This window comes from Vanacampus margaritifer, chromosome 6 (assembly GCF_051991255.1).
Source record: "Vanacampus margaritifer isolate UIUO_Vmar chromosome 6, RoL_Vmar_1.0, whole genome shotgun sequence".
Taxonomy (NCBI): Eukaryota; Metazoa; Chordata; class Actinopteri; order Syngnathiformes; family Syngnathidae; genus Vanacampus; species Vanacampus margaritifer.
In genome coordinates, this window is record NC_135437.1 from 26051039 (window position 1) to 26078893 (window position 27855).

The following is a 27855-nucleotide window of genomic DNA, read 5'->3' on the forward strand; positions in this document are numbered from 1 at the left end:
TCTCATAAGAATTGCGATTCTCATTTAGTACGATTCAGAAGCGATTTTAAATGTCCCAAAATCGATTTTATTTAAATTATTTTATGCTGTCTTGCCTTTGTGTGTGCCTTTATTGGGAGCACTGTTCATGTTGTACTCGATTTGGCCACTTAGGGGCAGTGTGGTTTCACGCGGTCTGATACACTGTTAAGTTGTAGCCACATTAGAGAGTAGAAGGAAAAAGTCCCAATCAAGTTGTTCCAATAAAAGTTGTTTTTTTGCAGTGTGGAGCCGTTCTTTTGAGTGATAAAAGTGCAGCGAGTAGCTAGCTAATTAGCATTAGCGAGTCAGACTTCAGAAGCGATTTTAAATGTCCCAAAATCAATTTTATTTAAATTATTTTATGCTGTCTTGCCTTTGTGTGTGCCTTTATTGGGAGCGCTGTTCATGTTGTACTCGATTTGGCCACTTAGGGGCAGTGTGGTTTCACGCAGTCTGATACACTGTTAAGTTGTAGCCACATTAGAGAGTAGAAGGAAAAAGTCCCAATCAAGTTGTTCCAATAAAAGTTGTTTTTTTGCAGTGTGGAGCCGTTCTTTTGAGTGATAAAAGTGCAGCGAGTAGCTAGCTAATTAGCATTAGCAAGTCAGACTGGAGTAGATTATTACAATTTCTTGCACATCTATAAATTGAAGCAAAATTTTATTTTTTCTGTTTTATTGAATAATTGTTTCCCCTGTTTTTTGAGTAATTATTTTCTGTTAAAAAAATCCTGTTTTTCTGAATAATTATTTTTCTCTTTTTCTGAGTAATTTTTCCCTGTTTTAAAATAATATTTTTTTTCAGTTTTTCAGATTTTTTTTTAAAAGGGGTTTTCCCTCAGATATTAGAGAGCAAACCATAATACAGTATACACATTCATTCCTTTCCTTTTTTTTTAATTTTTTTTTTTTAATCTTCTCGAGCGGAAGAAGTCAAAATTAACAACTGAGATAACTTGACTGCAAATAACTTGGGTGTGTTCAGAATTAGCTGATAACTTTTAGGGCTTACTTTTTGTGACTGGTGCGGCATCTAAAATATATATGCAATTTCACAGATAAGTGCAGGCCGGTGGATCTGTAAGAGGGATAGCTGCGCCGCTGCATGAGTGGTCACAGCCAACTTAACCAAATTAAAAAAATCTATTCAGTATTTTTGATAATTCCATGTTCCTTGTCCTTTTTTTTTGGGGGGGGGGGGCAAAATAGACTACTTTTTGAGAAGCTCCTTTCCTGTCTTCCTGCTTCCTTCTACTTGGGTCCCAACCGTGCAAAACCATGAAAAAACAATCGTAAATATTATTATAGTTCCTAGTTGTGGCATTACCGTGACTCAAAAAAGGTACATTTGGGGTGATGCATTGATTTGTTCAAATGGACGGATTATGGACTCTGAGACAACTTGAGTCACATCAGTAGAGACAAATATTTGATGAAAGCAAGCATTGTGTGTGTCAAATTCCAATATTAAATGAACTTCGTTATAAAGTTCAATGTTATTCCATAACGTGAGACTGCAATTTTGGTAGGAATTGCGTGTGAATGCCTGAGAGCAGCATTGAACTGCTGGGGAATTAATTGACCTGCTGAAATGTAGAATGAATGAAGTTGGAATGGTTTGAGAAAGTTGAGAAATGTGGAAGGAGAACAAAAATATGTAAAATATTTTTTTAATTTGGGAATGTTATTGTGATAAGTGTGGAAAGGAGTTATTGGAATGTGGAAAGTAATTCCCAACAATCCCAACAATCTGAACGAGAAGAGTAGTTTGATTTTGTCATGGGAAAGATGAAGAACTTTCTTTGTTGAATATCTTATTCACTTGAATGAGTTTGCATACGTGTGTGATGTGAAATTCTGGGAGAAGTGGGAATTTTTGGAATTTGGATAGATTTCTCTCATGTACTGAATGTTGTGAATTGTTTGAAGTTTGAATGATTTGAATCATTGAAGAAATATTATATTGAGTACAGTAATTTCTGGACCACGAGCCGCAACTTTTTTTCATTTGCATTCGACCCAGTGGTTGATACAAAGGTGCGGCTTATGAATCAGCTCACAAGAGGGCGCACTATAAAGGAACCGCATGAGCGTCAGGCAGAGCAAAACAAACCAAGTGAGCCCAAATACAGTAGAAGAGACAGAACGAGAGCGAGACAATTTGCGCCCTCATTATGGAAAATATATCAGTGGTGGTAACAATACACCTGCGGCTTATAGTCGGGTGCGGCTTATGTGTAAAAACCTCAAGTATTTCCTCAAATTTAGCTAGCGCGCCTTATAGTCAGGTGCACCTTATAGTCAGGTGCGCCTTATAGTCCGGAAATTACTGTCATTTTTGTTTAATCCAAACGTAATTTGGAAAACCAGAAACATGTACAACCTAATTGCAATTTGTCATTTTCAAACACGTACCTGGCACGGCGACAGAGGAAATGGCCTCTGGCTGGCACAGCGTGTCCACTTTCACATGCTGAAAGGCTTTGTTGGGGACTGACTGAAGGTGCCTGGAAACACAGTGGTGAGCATGTGGTTCAGTTTGCACATACGACACATTCAGACACACACACACTCACAGTGCCAGTCCTTCAAAATATGGCCCTGAGTAATTCCTGTAAGAGTTAAAATATTAATGGCAGTGAGTAGCTGCTACTGTATGTGAGCGGCAAAGCAGAAACTTAAAGCAGCAGGCAATTTCAACCACAGCAGCTTTGATGCATCTCAAGTGCAGCAGTCATTCATAAGAAAGCAGGATTGCTAATTTATAAGAACATGTTTAATACATTAAAGCAGTTTAGCCAGGAGTAATGTCAATGACAAAGAAACTGCAATAATGTAAAAGCTGAATTAAATGTCAAACATGCAAAATGAAAGAAATCATACAAAACTCTTTTCTCCTAATTCTACATTTGCTGCGTATTATTTCCTGTGCATTCTAATAAAGTCATTAAGCTACTTTGAAATGGTTTATTTCAATCAATCAATCAATCAATCAATCAATCAATCTGTACCTTTTCCACTCATCCTCTCCATCCCAGAACTCATAGATGACAAAGGATAAACCATCTGGCAGACGCACGGCAGTCACACTGGAAAAGACACAGACATGAGCAGGACAGGTTAGAAATGTCTAAGGACAGACGAGCTCTTAAATGATTACTTTTGTTCTGTAATACTTCCATACCACTCTTGTTAAGATATCTTTATTCTCATAATCCTTTCTCAAAGTAATACTGTAATTCTCTTTAGTTCCTAGTTCCTACCGCGGAGCTTGTAAAATTACATTGCAGCCATAACACATGAATAAAAAAATAAAAAAATTAATAAATAAAATAAAAATAAATACTTGAGCTCTTTGTGGACCGAAAAATGTGGAAGCACACACAGTCAGCTATTTTGCATTTTAAAAAGAACTCCAAATTGGAAACAAGTTGGGAAGAAGTGTGACATTTCATGTTTAAGAGAGCCATAATATAATAAAATAAAATAAAATAGAATAAAATGTATTACAGTCCCATGAAACCAACGTTGAACCTTTTGGCCACAATTTCAAAAGGTGTATTTGGCGCAAAGACAGCACTGCTGATGACCAGAAGAACACTACACCATAGTAAAGCACAGCTGGTGGCAGCATTAAAGTGCATTAAAGCAGCAAAGTGTTCTTACTGAGTTGTATTCAATTTTCATTGGGGAAGGGGCAGCTTCTTATCAGGAAGAGTGAAGGAAATTGAATTTGTGTATGAATGAATGTATGCACGGTAACATTCTTCCAAGAAGACGGAGGAGGACGAGACTTACTGAAAGCAGTCTCTCTGAGTGGAGACATTCTTCAGGTATTGCTTCAGTGCCTCACAATAGTCACCAAGCTTCTTCTGGGAAACCACCATCTCCTGACGGATCAGCAATAATGACTGCACAGAGAAAATCATTATTAGAAATAGACTGCGTTTACTGAATCAACTTTGTTAGGGTCTCAGGATGTCCGTTTCTTGGAAACAACTTCTGGTGGATGTTTGTGACTTGAAGATCTGGTTGGAGTTCACATTTAACAACACTTGTGGTGCTCATAGCATAAAGTACAATAGACCACGGATTAGTGTGATGATAGCTGGTAATCATTTAGAGTGAATATGGAAAATCAAAATTGCAGTGCAACAAGCATACTTCTCCATTGTATTGAATGGACATTCAATACAGTACATCTGTCCCAACATGGCTAACCTCCAGCTAACTCAATTAGAAACACTAGATTACCCAGCATCCTTGTTTCTGTAATTACCTACAGAGCGCCAAACTGCTCTGAGAAAAACTAGGAAATTAAACACAACTATTGAATGGGTCATATTGAGCTGAAAAGCCCTTATACTGTCCTAAACGGAATAAATTGTTCATCAGTGTAAATGCGTTTAACTGCACACATGCCAGAAATTATTTTCCAAAAGTTGAATCATCATGAAATTGAATCTTACTTAAAATTGGTGCACTGACATTTGGAGTAGTTTTCAATTTGTTCATTAACCCCAACGCGACCCCATACAATGTTCTATGACCTGCGAGGAACGTAAAGCAAAAGTACTCACGTTAACTTGTGTGAAAGAATTAATGATAGCGTATCATCAAAGATAAGACTGTGCCAAAAATGCTGCAGAGTAGCTGTTAATATTCCCAGTGGGAGGTCCTAAAATTGAGGTTAGGGTCTGTAATGATATCCCATTACAACCTTTCAGTTCATTTATTTATTCCTGGGGAGAGTCCACATGGATGGAACATTCACACTCCACAAAGAAACACTCTTGGATTCAAATGGAAATCTCTGAATCTTGCTGTGAGGCAAAATGTACAAATGTTCCGGAAATGGCAAACATATATACCTTGGTTACTATGGTGGGATTTCTGACATTGGCTTCTGTCTAGTAATCCTTGCATATAAAGTATGCATAATATAGAATACTGTTTATATATTATTTATTCAAGTATTGTTTAGGGATGTAACGATAATGGTGATATCGCGATATCAAAACTACCACAATATATTGTCGTCGTCGTCATGTCACGATAATAAAAGCAGCGCATCTTTTAAATAAAGTCAGGTTGATTTCCATTTGTGCAGTTCTAGCACCCTCTGGTGGCTAGTTTTAGTGCAGTTTAACTCTTTGACTGCCAGACGTTTTCAAAAACGGGTTGTCGCCAGTGCCAGCCGATTTAAGCATTTTGAGTGATCTTTCAAGGTCCACAGAAAATGTTGTGTTTGGACTATGGAAACACACATACTACCAAATGAAAGATTGGACTCTCAGCTTTCATCAGAAAAAAAAAGTTTGTTTCTACCTTATTCCGTTCTTCAGTAATCAACAATAGAAAATGGTTACTTTCACCGAAATTCTCTCTTTTGAAACAAAAAACGGAGAAAAAGAGCTTTTTGTGAAACGATGTTATTTCATGCACTCTAGTGAATTGTACACTTCTTTTTGTCCATGAATGATGCCACAAACACCTAAATAGTGCTTTACTTCTGTAAAACGCTTTCACCAACAATGAAAAAGTGTTTTTTGATTGAAAATACGTTTATTTCCATTCAACAGTGTAACAATTTGACAAAACAATTTCACAAACTATTTACAAATGTGTGCAACTGTGGTACTACTTACAATTATGTGGATGTTTCAAATACAGTTTTTCCTTTTGTAACGCTCTCCTGCGTGCAAGGAGACGCCAGGACTCGCACAACAGTTTACTTTCACTTTCACATTGGTCCGTTTTGCGTGCAAACGTTACACTTTCTTGACGGCCTTTTTTTCCGGGGAATAAAAAGCAAGTAGCAGACTGTACACACTTCCTCCGATGAATATGCATTGGACTCGGGGCACTCTCCGTCGTCCGATCGAACGTCAATATTAAGTCTTATTAGAGATTTTAGGTTGTTTATATGCATTGCTGCAATGTACAAAAGCACAATATGGTGGGTTTTCAAGATACTTTGACATCGTTGTGACTGTGCTTAGGTCCTGTATTTTGTCACAGGGTTGGGCATAAACTCGTTGCCAGAACGGCTTTTAGTATCCCCCCATGCTCCATGTACTCTACCACTTCCTCGTCTACCTTGCTCTGTTTTTAGTTGTTTCTTTGTTCTGTTTATCGCCTATCGGGTGATTGTGGTTTGCACTTTTGTATGTAAAGACTTTTTCTGTACTTTTCCGTGGACTGTCTTCTTCTGGGTCCAAATTCTGCTTCTCACGTTACAATTGTATACAAAATGAAAATAAGGAGCGTTCAAGAAGTGGATTTAAATCAAATAACTATAAAAGATCAATATTGAGTGCTTGCATTCATTCTCTTCAACATATCGCTGGCGTCAGGCCAGAACGTTACAAGTCTGTACTATTGGTCAGTCGATACATGTGGGTGCTATTTTTACTAATTACTTACCAATGTAAAGTGTTGAATATAGCTTGCTCTCGTTGATAATGCAATGTTAATGGTTGAACAAACATGCCATTTTTGGGATCTATTTCTATCGGACTATTTTGGAAGTACATGGTTTTGACCTGATGCCAGCAATATGTTGACCTTGCATTCGGCACACCGCATTTATAGCATACACACCGTACCAACATATGCACCTAAAGGATATGCCCATTACTCATAAACGAGATTCTCATTTATTTCTCATTAATTCTATCTCATTTATTCTCAATATGCAAATAAAATGTAATTTAAACAAAAAAGCATTTGGTCCGTATTGCTCTTATTATTAGTCCATATTACGCATATTGCATATCAGTCCATATTGCACACAGTGGGAATAAAATGCTCCCATAAATACAAGTACTGCACATTAAAGCTGGTGTGTTTCAGTTTGGAGGTCAGTATGGAAATGGCTTGCAATCTAAACTAATGAATCAGGTGGTGCATATTTTTGATGGACCTGAAGCGTTTTTCGGAAGGCAGCAGTTGAAACATGAGTCTTTTGCAGGCAACAGCTATAAGTAAAAACACTACTGACTTTTGGAAGGAGGTAAAGGGTCTTACCAAATGCAGAAGCCAGGGCCTGACAATATTGCTGATATGTGGAGGCAGCATTACTGAACCTTATTTAATTGTGTTAAAAATAATATTTATGTTCTTGATAATGTTGTGTTGTCTTGATACAAAGGCAATTTCTTTACATGAGGTGACTTAAACTGTAAATAAGTTAGCGCATGGCAAAGCAAGTGGTTTGGATTACATCCCTGCTGAGCACATTAAATATGCTGGCATGAGGTTGCCCCCCCTTCTTGCCATCTGCTTTAATGCCTTCTTAATTTACGTTTTTCTCCCCCCCCCCCCCCCCCCCAGATAAAACGATTTCTGTCTTGCTAGTTCCAGTGATTAAAGATAAAGCGTGAAAAGTTGGCTGTTCTGATAACTACAGACCAATAGCCCTTGCCAGCGTCTTGTCTAAAGTTTTTGAGAGCATCTTGCTGGACAGAATTGTAGAGATTATTGCCTCTACCGATAATTAATTTGGTTTCAAAGCTAAGCATGGCACAGACTTGGCCATATATTCATTAAAGGAAATCGTTTTAATGAGTTTTACTGATGCCTCAAAGGCTTTTGACCTCGTTAATCATTTTTTATTGTTTGACAAAATGAGTAGTAGAGGTGTTCCTAAATGTATTGTGAGAATTCTGTCCTACTGGTACGCCAACCAGTCAATACGTGTAAAATGGGGTTAGTGTGTCTCTGCCCCATTTTGGGTTAGAAATTGGGTCAGACAAGGTGGTATTCTCTCTTTAATTCTTTTTAATTTGTATGTTGATGACCTCCCTATTAGCCTGCAACACTGGGTGTATGATAGGAATATTTTTTGGTGTATCATATTATGTATGCAGATGACCTCGTGGTCAGAATACGGCACTGTCCATGACGTGAAATTCAATACAGATAAGAGTGTGGTCATGATTTGTAGAACAAAGGATGACAAAAATCTAATGTTTCCTGCATTTAAATTGGCGGACAATAATTTGTGATGCATGACCAAAGTTAAGTACCTTGGCCATCTTCTTTCAGAACAGCTAAAGGATGACCAAGACATTTACCGGCAGTGCACCGCAAGTTTGGTGCATGTACAGACAGCGTGAAGGTGGCTTTGTTCACAACACGGCACCCCACTCTATACTGCACATTTATGGTCAAATTACACTAAAACAAGCCTGCAAAAACTTCTGGTAGCTTATAATGATGCTTTTAAAATCAGGTTGAGGAGACCACGTTGGTGTAGCGCTGGTGAGATGTTTATGGCTGCAGGCGTTAACACACTGCAAGCCATGTTGAGAAATTTTATGTATAAATTTATATGGCGGCTGAACGAATCAGAGAATCACATAATCATGGGTTTGACTCGCATCGAGTTGAGCACTACACGGAATTTGTCCAAGTTTTGGAAGCATTGGTATGTTAGTCTCCTCTGAGGTCTTTTGATTTTTTTTTTATTATCTGTGTGTGGAAGTGGTTGCCACTAATTGCACTGTACATATATGTTGTGAATGCTTCTTTTATGCGTCTCTTATATCCTTTTTATGTAATGTTTATTTATTTTATTTTTTAACTGTACATTTTTTGCTGTAAGAAAAGTTTTTCTTTCTTTTCTTATATTTTTATATTTATTTTCCTATTCTAGTTTTTTTATTTTTTTATTCTTGAAACACAAACCTTGAGTTGCCCCATTTGCATTGTATTTGCCCATAGATGCCAATAAAAGGCTTTCTATTCTATTCTAGTGTAAAATTCTGTTCAACGTTCTTTTGGCATCTTTGCTACTATATTGCTATTTGTTCTCTAATGTTTGTTTTCAGCATGCAGTTATATCAAGCAATGTTCTACAAGCACTGCAGCATGGTAAAAAGCAAAGCGTGAGCAAACTATGAAGGCTCTCATACAGTATTTAGTGTGCGCGTTAATGTTCAATATCCGTGGTTGCACAGAATAGAGGTGGAAGAATGCTGCATAAGGATGTGTAGTCGGAGGGGTAAGTCTAGCGTTACCATGGCAACTGAGGCATACTCACAGAGGTCTTCATCTCACATTTCATTTAGCTCTCCACCCCTCCCGCATCCGCCCCCCCACAATTTCGTCTTGTCCTCTTCTTTCCCCACTTCACTTCGTTGGCCCACTTCTTGACACCTTCAAGCTCAACAATTTTCTTATTCTCCTTGGAAACGCTTCCCACTCCTTCCTGTAGAGTACCTCTATTTCTTTCTACTCATCCTCAATCTTCTCTTACATGTTTATTTCGATTTTCAGTAATTGCTCTCATTTCTTATTGCTGACAATCACTTGCTTTGGTCTGTGGCAATCCTTCCAGTGGTTTCAATAAAATGCACGAAGGCCGTTATCAGTTCAGGAACATTTCCATTTAGTTCTTTGGACAACATTATTAGACGGAAGGCTGTGATACGGTTGATGGTGACCTGACCTGCTGACTGCTGCAATAGGCAATAACGTTCCAATTGGAAGCAACAGTTCACATACAACAGGGTGCCAAATCGGTGTCCAGTAGAATTGAGGAAATGCTCCGGTTATGTATTTCTGGACTAAAGTCTTAGAAAAACTTTCCGCTATTTTGGACTGTAGGATACCTTTATCTCCAAACTTGTGTTTGCTAGGTGACCTAACAACAACTGACTTACCACATAAACAATTTCAATCTACACTTGTAGCCCTTACTATCGCTAAAAAAACAATTCTTGTTAACTGGAAAAATAAACAAACTCTGAATATCGACCAATGGTCTAACCTCCTCATAAATCACATTTTAATGGAAAAAATATCTGCCTCAAATAAAAACCAAATATCAAAATTTATAGAAACATGGTCTACGTATATAGAATTTTTTAACCTAATTCCGGTTACTTAATTCTGTCTGTTAGCGAGAGCCACTACATCGTGATAACTTACATTGATGTTTCTGCATTTGGCAATTTATTATTATATTATATTATTAGTATGGGATTTTTTTTAATGGGCTTTAGGTGAACTGATGAATACACACAGGCTCGCACGCACGCACACACACACACACACACGCACATACACATACTCACCTACATACAAAAAAAAAAAATATATATATATGTATATATATTTAAAAAAAAAAAAACATTTATTAAATTTTTTTTAATTGATTTGTTTGTTTGTTTGTTTTAAAAAGGAGAGCAATGATGATGTCAAATCGAATGAACAATACTGAGCTCTCCTGAGGAAAAAAAAAAAAAAAGAATTGAGGAAATGCTGCCCAAGCCAAGGCAGCAATACAAATGTTTAAAGCAACAACACACAGATTAATTTGTGATTAAAAATAAGGGCTTCAAGATCCTGTTGATGATGCATTGCTAAGGAAATCTGCCTTACCGTACTTTAGAGGTCAATAATATGAATAGAGCACCCTGGACACTTATCATTATGTGTTACCATTAGCAGTGTGTTAGCAATAGCCATGATAAAGGACTCCGGCTTTTTTTTCTGTGAGCTTAAATGATCAGACAGGGTTTCATTTCAAAACACATTGTACAGATTTCCTACATTGTGAATTAGTGGATATTCAAAAATAAAAGGGTTGGCCTTTATTTTGAGTTAGTCACATTTGTATTTGTATAGGCTATTGCTACATTACAAAGTCATTTCTGGGAGCTAAAATGGAGACTAGTTGCACTTTTGTTCAGTGTTTTGGGAGAAATTACCTTTCGGGATGTTCTGGGGCCACATTTGATCTATAACGTTGATATGAATAGACTATTCCAAATAACGCACAACATTATATGTTTCTGTGGGGGAAAAAAAACAGGCATTCATTTTGTGACTTTCTCTAGCTCATTGCCTCTGTTTGCCTCATCCCTCTTGCCTAACCCAATTTCTCTCTGTCTCTCTCTCTCTTTCGTCTGCGGTGCCTTAGTAATATTGACTTTCTGATTCACGTTCATTGAGCGAATGTCGTAGTAAAATAATGCATGCTGACTCAGAGAGACAGCTAATGGCAATTGGAAGACTTGTGTGTTTGTGTGAGAGAGGGTGCGTGTGTCCTTCCCAAGAAATGGACTGTCCTTTTTGCATTTGATACATAAGGCTATATATACATCCTTACAATTGCCGCAAGGGTTACATTGCTTATGCATAAGGGAGTTGATTGCCAAATATAGATATACAGTAGAGAGCCCCCAAGGACCACATGAGTTGCCTTCGGGCCTGTTGTTAAACATCACTCTCCAGTGATGAGAATGCTTTAGAAGTTAGAATTATTTGAAAATGCAACATTTGCTAAGATTTATAGAAATAAAATGTTGCATATTTTGATACGTATTCATCTACATCCTGAACCTTGGTCAATATTTGGTGATAATTATTGTGAGAAATCATTGACATGATCTGTGTCTTCACAAAACCCCCCAATTTGAATTAATTCCTGAGGTTATGCAAAATGTAAATAGGAAAACATAATGCTATGATCAACCTCTTCAATTGAATACATTACAAACACAAGATATGTAATGCTCAAAATATTGAATTATTGAATTATTCTTATTATTATTATTATTATTGCACATGTTCTCACCCATTAGGAATGTTCCAAACATGTTACACAAAAGCTAGGACAGTGTCAACGTTAAAATAGAGTGGAAAAGTTAACAGGAAAAAATAAAAAAAATAAAATAAAATAAAAGACCTGTCTAAACATTCTACTGAAGTCCGCCTCATGGCCGACTATGCCCTGAACTAGTTACTGGTCTATGACAGGCCACATATTGAGATCCATGATTCACATGCATAGTCATACTGTCACTGAGAGGAAAATGAACAAAGGGTGACAAGAATGAAGGGCCCTGCAGTCAATGATATTCATTTTTTTATAGGTTTAGCATTTGTTCGTGGAACTTGTCTTAATCTCGTTTTCAAATTCCTTCTTTTCATTTATGAAGCTCTCTTAGGTGCAGTAAAGCTAACTGAAAATAGATAATAACAGGCATCTAACTCGGGCATTTATTTGAGAGGAGGTACCTGTATTCGTACAAACACTTGACACTTGACCCAGAGGAACTTCCCGCACATTAGCAGTTCGTATTTAAGTCACCTTTTTTGTGCCATTTGTAATGTTTAAAGTTAAATACTGCAAACTAGTGTACGTTATTTTTTCCTGAAAAAAAAAAAAAAGACATCCATTAAGGGGAGGTGTTTATTTGTTAAAGTGGACAATGTACCCAGTTATTAATTGAGACATGGCGCCATTATTTGGGGCAATAGTGTAGTTCGATTTATATTTGAATCTGGCACAGAAGGCTTCGATACCAAAAAGGCAACTGTTAAATGTCACCGCATCAGTTTTTTTCTTGAAAGATTAAACAAAAACAAAGGGCAATTAGAGGCTGCGCTTCTGCAAGATGGGAAATTAGCGTTGGAGAAGGTGAGGGCTTTGTGCACACAAGGCTTGAGTGCGGTTAATTATGTGTTTCATTGTGACAAATATAGGGCTGCAAAAAAAAAAACACATGGAAAAAGGTCAAATTTATGATGTCAAAAAGTCCCCAGGGACTAGAAAAGCAATCCTTATTTAAGAAAGAGAACCATTTCTGTACCTGCCCCCTCATCACTTTTTCATTGCTTCTTTTCTATTACTTCCTTCTTATTACGGAATATTCTCTTTGCTGCCTGCCTTAGCAAGGCTGCATTTTCCGGTAACAATATTTTGCCAGCTTATCTTCTTCCTGCCTTTTCTCATCTATTTGAGGCAAAAGACTGAGCCGTCTACTGTGCTTCCATCATTAATAGTCTCATGTTGGCCCATGACAAGCAAAATGCATCTACAGTAATCCATCTTCTTATTGGTTTCAAAAGTTTATCTTCTACATGTTATGGCGTTATTATTCTTTCCCGCACAGTGGCACGAACCGCCTCAGCAACTTCAACCCAGCAATCACAGTGCTGCTTAGACGCGCGCAGTCTTGAGGCCGCTACTTCATGCACAATATCCCCAGTTAATAGGATTTCTTTTCCATCCTACAGTACTTTCTAAAAAGCAGAATTTGTGAAAGCTGTAGCTGAACATCAGAATCAATTCTCTTTCCCTCACTGTTGAGTAGTCGTCGAGTTCTCGCTGCTGAAAAAACAACCCCATAGCATGACGTTGCCATCACCAACTGTGCTTCAATGTAAGGAATGGGAACGGGCGGTTGATGAGCGATGGTTTCGTCCAAACAACGTTTGAAATTCACACCAGAGAGTTAAAAAAAAATGTCGTCTTCTCAGATCAGACAATTCTATCTCTCATGGTCTGACAGTCTTTAAGGTGTTTGTTGTGCCACTTTACCATATACAGGTTTTTGTGTGTTTGTCTCATTGTTGGTCCATAACTTTTTAGTAAAAGTATTGTTATTGTTATTTATTTTATTCTTACACTTTTAGGGTGATATTTACTATCTGTCTCGGGACTGCAGATAAAAAACAGCCGTCTGGCTAACTAAAGCATATTTACAGAAATATTTATTAATACGTACTGTCCCTTATATAAATATAAAGGCAGAGATTATATTAGTTTTGCATGATTCACTTCTTTCCACAGAAGACCACTGAAGCTTAGACAGAGGGACCATTTGGTTCTTGGTTACTTCCCTGTCAAAGGCCCTTCTCGCCAATTGCTCAGTTTAGCTTCCTCTATTTATAGATGATGGAGGCCACTGTGCTCATTAGGACTTTCAACCAAAAAAAATAATAAAAAATCTGAACCCTTCCTCATATCTGTGCTTCATGACGATCCTGTCTCTGAGGCCTCCAAACAATATTTTAATTTATGCTCTGCCATGCACTGCCAACTGTGGAACTTGACAAAGCCAGGTGTGTGCCTTTTCCAAATCATGTCCAACAAACTGAATTGATCACAGGTGGGCTCCAATTAAGCGGCAGAAACATCGCAATGGTGATCTGTGGAAATAGGATGCACCAGAACTCAACCCTGATTTTAACAGCAAGAGCTGACAAAATGGGAATATATAGGAATTATTAGGTTTTATTTTTAATACATTTCCAAAGCATACAATAAAAAGTGATGCACTGTGAATCCATTCCAGATGCCATGCAGTATATGTTTATCACGCTACTGACATTTATGACATTGGTTTGTTCTTTCACACCAAATAAATGTAACCTAGCATTTTCTTTATTAGTTTTTGTTCCAATCTGTAATAATGCTAGGTGCAATATAGTGACTCAATGGCAGATTCACATTTCTGCTAAAGGTCAAACCAAACTGGGGGAACCCGTATATTATATATTGGGTCTGGTTGTGCAGTCTGGGGCGGCAGTAGGTCAGTTTGCCTTATGGCTGGAGGGATTGTGGTTTAAAACTACAAACTTGCAGCAGCTTGGGGAGCTCATTTGTATGCAACTGAAACCTATTCATGCCCAGTCATTTTATAACTAGTAGAACAAAAATAAGCTTGCAGATATATATTTTTTAGATGGCCTATACTTGTACTCTGTATTTGTTAATAGAGAATGTTCTTGTTCAGAGTGCTTTTTGGGATGCATTTTTAAGACAAATTAGAGTCGTATTAATTGAAACTTGTACCACTCAGAAAAAAACAACGTGTTCTTTTTGGAATAGCGACAACGGTCTCTGCCCACAATAACCGTCCAATTTATTGAGAGCTCCTACTGTGGGCTCTCTTGAGTGGGCCGGCTGCAGGCTTAAGTGCTACAGGTAACTACTACAGTGGTCTCCTGAAGAGAGAGAAACAAGGCATAATAGCTTTTCCCCGTCCAATAGAAGCTAGTGCGGTGGTGCTATGACTGACTTTAAATTATTCCGTGGCCAAACTCGTAACTTCATTTACTGGTATACCACATTAATATACACTCATTCAAATGAATAAAAAAATCTATGAATCAATTCCAGCCATCACAATTTTTTTGTATAACGTTAATAAAGAAAGTAGCACTGTATTTTATAAAAAACACAATTACACATAAGAAAAGAGAATGTAAAGAAATGTACTGGATTTGTAAAGTAAGGTTACTACACAGCAACAACAGTATCAAATGTGTGCCTCGTGAGTGACGTCACTGATATCCTATCATATGTTATTTGAAGGGGAAAAAAAACCTTAAGATTGATTTTACCAGTAAAAGCTTACTCCCAGTTCCCTTGTCGTAATTTATTCTTTCATTCTTCTAGCCGCCCACAAACATGAAATGAGCCGATGACTTTGACTTTTTAGGCACGCATGTTAAAAAGGGCGCTTCATATGTGTGTGTTGGTAGCCCCTGTGGTGCTTTCTGTTTTTTTTGTTTTTTTTTAAGCCAGTTGCATGTCATGTCATAGCATTGACATGGAGCCAATTACAAGCTGTGATGTTGGGGACCGGGTGTAACACTTTATGTGATTTGCGGAGTCAGAGAACATATTTGGCAGTTAAAGTCCAATCTGTTACTTAGGGCTGTGCAATTAATCAAAATTGAATTACAATTATTACACTCCACATTTAAAAAATCTGCATAATCATGAACAAAAAATAAAAGATTATTAATACTAATTTTGAGTTGTTTAAATGTATATATTTGCACTGTTTTTATTTTAAAATGGCAAATTTAATAAATCTCGTTTGGTCCAAAAGGTACTTGTATAATTAGAATGCTTCAAAGACAATTTTTTGTCGAAATATTTTTACCTTTTCAAACATGTTCTTGTTTTGTACAAATGTTTGTCGTAATTGTGATTATAATTATTACCAAATTAATCATGATAAATATTTTCTTCATAATCTAGCAGCCATGCTGTTACTTTAATTATTGGCATGCATTAAAACCAAATGTTTTGAAAATGAATCGTGAAAAGACTACATATACTGGTGTTAATATGTATCAAAACATATTTAAAATAATAGTTAACAAAAATTCTCAGTGAAATACAAAGTACTGCAAAAAAATACTCAATTACAGCAAAGAAGCAGGGCTCCAGACTGTTTTTTGTTGTTTTGCTTTTTATTATTTTTACAAGCAGCACATCGGCTCCCAACCAGAAATTTTCGGGGCGCGCACTATAATTAAACTTGCATAATATATGTCCAGATTTCAAATCATTTTGACAATATTGCTGATAAATGGGCTGAAGTGTGGAGCAGAAGTTTGTCCGCAATGTAACAATCCGCAGTGTGGCACCGCGCCACGGGGTGGTGCCTCTTAATTTGTGTGTGTATGTGCAGCGCATTTTCGTTGAGGCTGTCAATGTATTTGACGCCGTGGACAATCTGGACATGTACGAATATTGTGATGCGTGGTAGCGCCGAGATGCCCACTGCTTTCGTGTCCCTTTTAATAAAGTAAGCCTGTGTATATTTAAGACTAATAATTCATCTGGAAAAACCTCAGCAAATGTAAAGGTCTCACACGCATGATTCGATGAAAAATTTACTTGCACTGGGTCAAATATTATGGAGTAAAAATGTCATCATTCAGCGACAGCATCCTGAGAAGTACTTATACTTCATTACTTTCTATTTCTCAATATCAGGAATAACTGGTCAGTTTTCCTGTGAGCACCTGGAAGAGAGTTTAGGTCCTCTATATATGCATGCAAATGTGGGGAGTTTCTGAAGCTGGCTCACAATACAAAGCAGAAGGGGGAAAAAACAAAACAAAAACAAGTATCGGCTCAATCAAGTCAGCATACATTAATTTGCATCTACAGTATACATGTTTTATATTAGAAGGAAATGCCCATCTGAATTACTTTTCACAACTACACAATACACGTGCATGTCACAACTTTTTTTTTTGTAGCAGTCAACTGAATAACAGGCCTGAATGTGCTGGTGTGAAAAGGAATGAAACCAAGGCTAAATAAAAAATACAGTATGCTCAAAACCTGCTATTCATAATTACATATTAAAAAAAAACTGGCTCACACATTGTCTGTGGCTTTCAAATGAATACTGTAAATATATCTGTTATTTCCTCAGTGGGTGTTTGATATTAAAAGATGTGTGTGACTTGATTCATTCTCTTGCAGCATACCAAACATCAATAAATGATTCAGATGCAGACAACTGCAAAAAAAAAAAACAGAATGCTTTATCCCGGGAAATCATTCACAAGCTTAGCATCTACTGTATTGAAAAGTCACAAAACAGGACCATACAGGTTAAATAAGTGCAGCCACCCGTCACCCTCTCCACTAATTACAGTACAGAGTCAATCCCGCCACTGATACTGAAGCACGAAAGCGGACATTGCCTCCACAAGGCACTACTGACTGACACCTAAGGCTGTGCATTAGCTTTTGTACTCTGATATGTTTTGTGTCAACTTACTGCACTGGCGGTGCCATCTGTGTCTGTTAGCCTCTGGTGCAGATCAAACCAGACTGTCTGTAAGGGGAAGCACAACCGCAACAACATGTCAGTCAACAAGACTGGACAGTAACTAAGAAACAGCTTGCATGCAAGACTAGTTAGAGTAGTACATGGTAAACAGAACCGAGGATGAGGTAGAGACGTGTGTGGGTTAATTTTTTTTTTTTTATTAAAATATGGATCCGGAGATCAAGGCGATCTAGAGGGAGATGGATGGTATATGCCAATAAGAAGGACAACGTGAAAGACGAAATGGTCTCCGTTTTCAGCAGCTACCACTCCACCTCATATAATATTGTGGAGTGTGTCTCTTGCTCATTCACCCATTACAAGTCTTGAGGTCACTGATATTGACCTGGAGCAAAATTCTGAACTCAGAGGGCCAAATCCACCAAAAATGCGCTGCGTCTCCTAACAGCGCCAAAAATCGCTGCACGTCTCGCACCCGCAGCTTGCTCCCTGTTAACGTCCCACTCACTAAGAATATTGCTCTGATGATATACGAGCGCGGACACGCCCACAAAGTTTGACAGTTGGGAGCGCATTTGCGCCTGATTTACCACACATAGCAATGGATTTGCGCCAAGAACACGGCAGTAACAGTTGTGAGAAAGATGAAATTATCACAAAGCGGGCTTGGACCGACATCTTAATGGCGCTAAATTAGTGTTAATCATTGTTTCATTCAATGTCCTTAAAATACCAATTATTGGTGCGATCATTTTAAATATTTTTAGAGGTTGACGTGGACATATAGTAGGGGAGACCGGGGCTAGTTGTATCACTTTTTTATACTTTTATAGCTGTGTTGGAATCAATACATCATATATAAACAAAATGTATACCAGATGAAAGACCAAAGTCTTACGTATATTTTGTATTTATGGCATTTTCATACTTTGTGTCAGTGCAGAGTTATAAGCCATCAAATAGAGGGAGTGACACATTATATGGGGTAAACTGTTACACTGGATTTTGCAACGAATAAAACAAGGACAAAATTATCCTTGTTGTCCTGTTTTGATTTTTGTTAGTTTTTTACAGCCAGTAAAATTGTTTATCATTGATCTTGAAAATTTACCATAGTCATTTGAGCAAACTTTAACATAAAATGTTATGAAATAGATGAAAGTCCTTCGGAACTGCTGGCATGAAGGTCATAGCTCTCAGCCTCAAATGCATGTCTTGCTTCCCTTAAACTGGAAATTTGAGATTAAATTGAATAATAATAATAAAAAAAAAACATTCCGGTTAATGGATTCATGGATGGTTCCTCATAAAACTTAAACTAGTCCTGACGTGGGTATACAGTGGCGCAAACAAGAACTGAAAAATTCACTCAACTCCTCACTCTTCAGACTCATCATCAGAAGGGCAATTCTGGCATATGTAAACCGAGGTGCCAGAGGTGCATTTTTCATTAGCCCATTCTTTGCATATGTGACAACAAACCCCAAAATGACTGAGACAAGTTGCCCCAAACTACCATGTTGGTTAATACTTGTTCTAGTTGAAAGTTGGCTTAAAACAGAGACGTGACTGAGGCATGACTAGATGCCAGAATCTCTCCTCTAATGAGCTACGCAAACCTTTAGTGGATCTGGCCTTTAGTGTTTTTTGCATGCAAAGTTCGAAATAAGATGTTTTTCTCTGAGGAGTACTTTTGCTAATCAATGACTTCATTTGAGGAGCAACTATCTAATATACAATATCAATATCAACATTTTTTGCCGGTTCATTCCAGGGACCTGAAAGCAAGGACTTCATATACCAATTCAAGTGAGCAAGATTTAAGATGGGAGGGGACTTCAGACATTTACTTGGTGGAGTATATAAATACAGTGTGCCACTTTTCTTTGCGCTCTCCTGACTCTTCAAGGTCTCCTGCCCACTCCCCTGATGCTTAATCAATGGATCCTTGACCTGATCCTGCTGTGCTCTCTGTCTCCCTCTACAAGAATCCCGCTTTTTACCAAAGGCGGGGAAACTTGTATTTTTAATTTTCTTCCATTTTATTTTTGGTTCTCGGCACTCATTAAAGTTCCCCACCACCACCTCTGCAACTGGCGTATTGTCAAACACATCACGATTATCTGCCAATATTTTTGCTCGTTTTTTTAACCAGTTCAAGAAATTTGACTTATGGGGAACAACATAGAGTGAACGTAGCAAGTTATCATATACTGCACTTTTCACCATGGTAATAAACAAGCCAAAATGGGGTAGCGCACGAATGCTATTTTTAGACCCCAAGGCCACGTGACTTCAGGAGCTTGAAGCGGAAGGAGGTCAAAATAAAGCCGTCTCGTTGACGACCTATGCTAGGTCGTGCTTGTTTTGTGCTCATTTATCTCCGAAAAAAATACATGCCGAGTAAAGACAGCTGCTATGGAACTTGCAGAAACGACTTCAGACACTACGACCGTCCACATATGAAGGATGTATTCTTTATTCGTTTCCCCAAAGGGATAAATGTGAACGATGGGTGATCGGGCTGCCAGATCGTATCGGGGTAGCCTAACGAACACGTTACACTACATGATTGGCCGGAAATGATCCAGTTGACGTCAAACATTTGAAAGAAAATATTAAAGCTGTAATTTAAACAACAAAATGTATGGACTGAAATTGTAAAAAACGAAAATAAACCTAAGAATATAACCGCAAGATATTGAATAAATAATCAAATAGATTAAATAAATGATAAATACACAAATTAATTGCCTGAGATGTGACAAATATTGTCAGTTTAGAATGTTAATTGTTCCTATTATCATTAAGACTGTTTTTGTGATGTATTGTGATTTGTGAAGCGTTAAAGAAGAAACCAAACCGAAGTGAATCGCGCATTTCGTTAGCGCTGCAGTAGTGACGCCGCCGGCAAGCACGAAGGCGCCTGAATCTATTTGATTATTTCCTGCTTTTACATTCTTAGGTTTATTCACGTTTTTTTTTACAATTTTAGTCCATACATTTTGTTATTTCAATCACATCTTTATTAATTTCTTTACAATGTTTTACTGTTACATTTTTTCCCATATAACTTTATTGAACAATTGTAAACGGGCAATTTCCAGCCAATGATGTAGAGTGACATCATCTGTAGGCGACGCCGATACAATCTAGCAGCCCAATCACATCTGGTACCGACACCGGACGACAATAATGAATGACGAGGAAAATTGCTAAAATGGCGTTGCCACTGCTGTTCGGACATGTCTTGCTTACCACCTGATTATTTATTTCATTTTTTTTGCCTTTCGTGCAGCTGTGACAAGTATGAAAAATGATCTGTTGGGCCTTTTCTGAATTAAGGAAACAGGTTTATAAGTGGGAAGGATATAATCATTGAAAAAATTGAGCTATGGCGAGTTTTGTTGGTTGTGCCCAAGAATTTCTGAGTAGAATTGCGATCACTACACACACAAAATATAAAGACGTAAGACGGCCAGATATGACAGACAGGGTATATGGTGCTAAAGGATAGCTTGTTGAAACTGGAGAATGTCAGTGTCAGTTGCGTAGGATGATATTTTGAGGGGGAGAAAAAACAACTTTGCCTCAGGTCGGCTCTTTTCCTTGTCTTTTTCAGCCCTCTACACTCAAGTCATCTCTTCAATTGAACATTAGTATGTTCTTCGACGTCTATATCAATGAATTTGGCACCAGGGATATCATTCTCGGACAGACTTAGTAGATTTAGCGCAGTAGATATCTCGCTAGTAGACGGTTTACATGCATCTAGCATGACTGGCCCGCCGAGTTTGAGGCGTATGGTGACGTATATCTTGCGGTACCCATTTGACTCCAGTCAGGAAATTAACATAGTAGGTGTCTTTGCTGTAGAACAAAGTCCATGTTACAATGATTGCATGACACGGGCGCTTGCTACATAAACGCCTCTTCACAGTATTGCAATTCAATGTGTTGATATGAGTCGCAAAATTTTGATTTGCAAACCCGCAATGCGGAACTGCTTAATCTGGGTGCGTTTAAAAATTACTTTGAGCATCTTAAAGGTGGGAAAGTGTTACATAAGTTACCACTGTTCGCCAAAGTGTTCCAACATCTGCAGTGCTCCAGTGTACCATAAGATATCTAATTATGTATACTGTTTGTTATTGCTGTTAGAAAGGGAAATACCTCTCAGTATGATGCAGTGAGTGTTGCATACTACCTACATACTGTAAATTTAAGACATTTCTGACAGTGTGAAATGTATTATCATGATATTTTGTAGCGCTTGGATATCTATATGTGTGCAAATCTACCTAAGGAATTATCCAGTGGCTTTACATTGGAATGCATGAGGATAATGCGGCTCTAATGTCTCCATGATTATCCTCCACTCTGACAACTTGGGGAGTCATATAAACTTAGTATAGTCAGGCACGAGAAACCATGAAGGCCCCTTCCAATTAAGTGACTGGTAAACGGGATTGCTCCAGTGAATACATTATGGCTGCACTGCACACTTAAGTGATCGCAGTAGGGGAAGCCTCTAAGGTTTGGCCAAGTGCGTAGGTCACTGTTTCTCACACACTCATGCACAGCTGATAATATGTGATAAGGTATGTGTGACATCACACTCAGATCAGAGTTGGAGTTAAATTCAAAGCACTGTGAGCTCTATCTTTGTAGACAGGCACACGTACAAACTGGCACATTTCAATTTTGGGGCCGGGCCAAGTATAGTCTACCATGTTTTAGACTGTGTTGAGCTTCACTAGGCGCTCCTGTGGATAGAGCTGCCCTGGCGCATTTGGCAAATTAAGTAGACTGGCTCGGCATAAAAATGAGTGCATCTTAATTTTCGTGTTGGGGCAAGTCTGGTTTAGTGGGTTTGTAAATTTGGCCCTACGCCTCTCTGGGCATTTCGGTGCACCGAGCTGTTGTGCTGCCCGCCCAGCACATCTGGAAGATGAAAGACAGAAAGTAGACTCGATTTTAGACTCGGTTCAATCAGGTCTACACGCACTACCAATCTTATCTCTCAGAGGCAAGCGAGAGAATTTTGCTTCTGAAATGTCATGCGCTCCTACCATATTAATGCAAATGAGGGATGCCGCAATGATTGGCTGGGAAAATGCCCTGTTACACGTACAGTATGAAAATACCAAAATAAATCTTCACCCATGCATACAGTTGTACTACGCTTTGCACCAGATATGCGCTGGAAGCAAAAACAGGGCCCTGCGTGTCAACTTTTGTAAAGCAAGAGTGGAGCGCTTGTTTTTCGTTTGGCTTATCTAATATTATAAACACCAGTTCCATGTTACCTAATGGGGCTGAAGTATGAACAAAGTAAGAATTGTTTTTTTTTGTTTTTTTTTTAATACAAGCAGAATGTTCACTCCATTGGGAGGAATCTATTGTACTGCATGTCTGTTTGCAACAAAGGGGCTCTTGAGGCCTAATTACCTGTACATTTGCTGCATATGTGCCTGAGGTTAAGACTATTAAAATAAGATGCATAGGATGTAAGGGGCACAGCGATCATTTGCAGTCATTTTCCCCAACATGGTAAATCAACTGAGCAAGTAAACGTTAGTGGCCAGACAGTGAAATAGATACATTTACAGACATTTGATAACAATTGCCTACATAAAAAAGATTAGATGAGTTATTTATATGGCATCGCAAGATGCATAAAGTACATAGCTTGAACACTTGAATACTTTCTCCTGCAGGTGACACCAATAGACTCAGAATATAAATATTGTGTTGAATTTAAATAGCTGAAAACAAAAAGAGATTGATTCCTAACAAAATTCAATTAAGTGAAATAAAGGCAATGTTTGTGTCTAAGGCACCACACATCATTCCCTGCCAGCCTTGTACACATTTCATCATTTACCTTTTCACTACCCTGTCATATTTCTTTTGCAATCTTAATATGGAGATCCAAGTAGGTCATGCCAGGCCAAACCAAGATAGAGAAATATTCAAATGCCTCGGGAAAGCTGCATTTTTTAACCATGACAAGTGCAGATAAAATGTCAGGCCCTCTAAAAATTCTAATCCAACAAAAAATGTCAATTTAATTTCTTCTGGAGTATACGCATATTCATTGAAGCATTTCTATTCTATTCCCTGTCATCCTTGGAATGACCAATTTGAAATCACTTCAAATTCTGTTAGAGATGTTACAATGAGAATCCATCAACCTTGTAAGACTTGTAAAGTGAAAAATTATCTCAAGGTTTGACCTGCAATATCAGTCCAATTTCTATATAGTACCGCTTTTCCTGTTCTGGGTCAAAGGAAGCTTGAGAATATCAAGATCATATAATAAAAAAAAAAATTCTCTATATAAAAGCTATCAGTCAGAACAACAGCCATGTTTTGATTTGGCAAATTACTCAAAACACAATTGTTATGCATAATCTACTCCTTGAGCCATCACCTTATCGTGGTGGGTGGCTTTGTGTATCGCAATGGCTTTAGGAGTCAAGTGGGCCTAATAATGAGATGCGCCTTATGTGTGCACTGAGTTCCAAAATCTGTAAATGTTGTGGGCTACTTCAGTAAGCTGACTTTGTGGGAGCATTTACGCCCACACATTGCTTATATACAGGAAATGCAGTCCTGGTTGAGGACTGACAGGCTTGATGAGAACCCAAAAGACTCAACTGAAAGATGACGACTCGACTGAAAGATGATGACGTCATTTTTCAGTGGAGTCTTTCGGGTTCTCGTCAAGCCTGCCAGTCCTCAAACCAGGGCCGCCGTTCCCGCCACAATTGGTGAATGGATTGTGCATGTTTGGGCTAACTTGTCTGCTTGCACTAATGTTCGAGCTTTCGTAAAAAAGCCGGCATTATTTCTGAGGAGCCGCACGCTAACAAGACCGACTCTGACAATACTACAATGACGACATTAAAATTGCTTTAACTTTGTCAATTTTTGAGGTACGTCCATGTATTATATATCATTTTAAGGAATTAAGTGCAGAATTTGAATATACTGTATGTATATGAATATTGTCTCGAAGTCTCCCATGCTGTGTTAGCACTTCAGTTGGTGCCTACATTGGTATTCAGAGTTGTGCGCACTGCTTGTACAAATGTTATTGCACACTAAAACTATAGGACTATATGCTGAATGTTAATTAAAGAGAGTCTTATTGTTCTGAGTCTTCTATATGTCTTGCTGGAACATGCATAAGCTCGGCTTAAGCTTCCATTTTCTGCAGCTCTAAGTCACTGCAGAGGGTCATTAAATATTCAACAGATATTCACCATCATGCATAATATAATGAATTTAACACTAATATGCCATAAAGGTATAAAGGCTCTTCTGCGGGGAGTGTCTTTAAAAAATGTGAGCCATTAGGTTCAGTTCACGTCACGCCTTTACTCTTGCCTGCAAATGCATGCTTACCGTATCATGTAGTGATACAATTATCAAACACTGCTGTTAATCAAGAGTCTTGTGTGTGTTGGAGAAGCGTGTCTAACTGTACAGCTTTGGATGAGCACCTCGGACACATTTCACAGATTGAAATTGAGTTTGACTCAGGTTATAGTGGCTTCATTTCTGCTCATAAGACCACAGGGCAAGAAGTCATGGGTCTTTTGGCGAGGCACTCTTGCCAGAACTGCACATGCATCAGTAAATTTAATATTAGATAATACATTTTTGCACGCAGTATTTCCTAGGATAAAGTCCAAATCCTCTAAATCCGCTTTAAAGGAATCTGTGCAACTTTATGATCATGAAAGAGTTTCAATTTTGAGAAAGAATCCCTATGGATGTTCAGAATCACAGAGGCCAAATGCACTTTATGAGTTTTTTGGTGTTATTTAATTTCATGACTGACGGTACGTGGCGTTAAAATACAAACCAAGGGAGAAGCAACGCCACTGGGGTATAACGCTGAGGAACAACATAATTTTTTTAAATTTTTATTTTTTATTGTTACCATACTTTACGAATGGGCTTCACATGATTGCTTTACGGAAGTTACACACCACACACCAGATGAAGCATTTTTTTATGGGTGTATGTACGTATTCCAGAATGCAGGTTGTGTGAGTTAACCCTGAGATGAGGGAAAGTTTGAATTAGGCTGTCCAATGAGACGGGTAAGACAAGTCAGTCACTATGGAAACAGCCAATGAGACCCGCACCTGTTTGCTGCTAGATTTTGTATGCTAACCTTGACTTTTTACGGGTCTCTCTTGCCACCTGAGGTAAACTTAGCTTGTCCGTTTTTCCGTGATCTCATCGGTATTGAGGAAAACTTCAGTGGTGGTCAAAAGCCCCTTTCTTGAGTCCTGCCTGCCAAACATTCACATTATTAAGAATTTATCTAAGAATTCTGTAATATTCGTTGCATCAATTTAGCCTATTTGGGTTAATTAAATATATTTCCTTCTATCTATCTCCTGCATCTCATATCATTTCTTTTTATTTATTTTGTATCATTTTTTTCATTAGTAACAAAATAAAATACATAAACATTTAAATAATGTTTTATTTTAATACATACTTGGCAAATTATTTCTACTTTAATTAGAAAAAATACTATTTTAAAATGAGAGCATTCTTTTAATTGTTAAAATAAATTATTTTAGATGAGTGTGAAATCAAACCAGTGGTCTCAAACATTATTTACATTTTTAGAAAATATTAGGGATTCAAATAAATATTAAGAGTTAAAGTATATTAACATTGTAATATTAGGAAATAAATTTGATATGAATAAAAGTAGAAACTAAAATTAGCAAAAATAAAGAATACCGAAAGTAAATAAATCTGTAAGATAATTTGCAGACCACCAGTTGCGCCCAGAACATTTAAGGAGTGGCACTGTTTGGTGTCACGTTAAAATCAGCCCTACAGTTAGCATAGCGCTAGTTAGCAGCAACCTGTTGCACTCTTAAGTATTGCTGACAGCTGTGGAGTGATCAGCGTGCTGGGCAAGCTTACACAAAAGTTGAATACACAGCCAGTTTTCACCTAATGGTCAAAGCCTTGGAAAAAAATTAACGGAAGAAAAGGAAAACTTGTCATTGAGTGAATCTCAGTTGGAATCTTCAAGTGGATGCTTGCATCTCTTGCAAGTTGGAGAAACTGCGCTTAAATCAAATAATAACTTGACAATGAGTTTATTCATCTTAATTGAATTTTTAGATTTATATATCTAATTAAATACATTATCTGATCATGATGTCTCCTGGACGCCTCCTTGATGAGGTCTTCCGAGCACGTCCCACCGGAAAAAGGTCCGGGGCCACCCAAAACACACTGAAGAAACTATAGGCCCTTTTCCATCTACTCTGAAACACCCTGTGTGGTCGCTTCTCCATTACACTTTTTCCAGGCATGTGCGGTTACAATGGAATCGTTCCTCAGAACCTCTTCTAACCTGGTTCGAAAAAGCAGAAAAGCAAACTCTTCATTCAAATGAATTGCAAGTCTTCAGGTCCACGAAGAAGATATATTCCAGCCACAGCCTGAAGCCTCGCCAGTCACGGTGTCCGATGGCACTTGGGGTGGGGGGTTCGGGGGGCCGCTGGAGAGCCTCAGACGCCACAGGGTGATGGCGACGAGTTGCCAGTGGCAGCAATTCCGAGAGATGGCCAAATAAATAAGAGGTGTCCGAGTAATTGAGACCTCAGTCTTTATCCAAGTGAATGGACCCGGCAGCGTGCGCACCACTTCTTGAAATGTTTGCAGTTTCGCCCCATTCCTCTTTGCAACACCTCTCAAGCTCCATCAGGTTGGATGAGGAACGTCGGTGCATAGCCGTTTTCAGATCTCTCCAGAGATGTTCAATCAGATTCAACCCTGGGCTGTGACTGGGCCACTTGACTCTTTTATTGCCAAAAACGTTTAATGACGTATATTAAAATCCAAATGAATGCCGCCAAAAACGTTAATTGACATTTACTACATTTTTTTTCTTCTCAATGGGCAGTGGAAGTTTTTGCGCAGCGCTGCCTACTCAATGGACTTGTGAAATCACAAAACAGCCACTAACTATGGCCAGCAGATAGCAGCATTGTATCTCTTTTCAATGGGCTCCCAGTCGTATGGAATTACACTGAAACATGACCAATCTGATGAAATAGAACATTTTCAAGGACGATGTAAATTGTTTGTCACATTAAATATAATTCACAGAGCGTCACTAAACAAAAAAATATTTGTGTCAAAGTCACTGTTGTGCAGAAAATGTATATTTTCACAATAGCTTGTTTTTGCTCAATGTCACTCAAATTACCTATTTTCAAATAGTGATTACTAAAGAACGGAATAAAGTAGAAACATACTTTTTTTTCTAATGAAAGAATGGATCTTTCATTTGGTACCCACCATGTTTATGTAGTCAAAGTACCCAATATTCTGTTTGCCTTGAAATATGATCTAAAATGCTCGAAATCGTGTTTTTTGGATAAAGTGTGGCAGTAAAAGAGTTTTTAAGTACATTCACAGAGTTGTCTAGAAGCCAT

At 38.0% G+C, this 27855-nt stretch overlaps 1 protein-coding gene across 2 annotated transcripts in view; it reads right to left on the minus strand.

The window, feature by feature from the left end:
• The window catches only part of necab2 (N-terminal EF-hand calcium binding protein 2), a 127395-nt gene that overhangs the window by 14636 nt on the left and 84904 nt on the right, over positions 1–27855 (minus strand). For both annotated transcript variants that reach the window (XM_077567089.1, XM_077567088.1), the window contains exons 9-12: positions 17354–17410; positions 3819–3931; positions 3032–3109; positions 2436–2527 (exon numbers count right to left, since the gene is read on the minus strand). In XM_077567089.1, coding sequence (XP_077423215.1) covers positions 2436–2527; positions 3032–3109; positions 3819–3931; positions 17354–17410 — 340 coding nt within the window. The remainder of the gene's footprint in view (positions 1–2435; positions 2528–3031; positions 3110–3818; positions 3932–17353; positions 17411–27855) is intronic.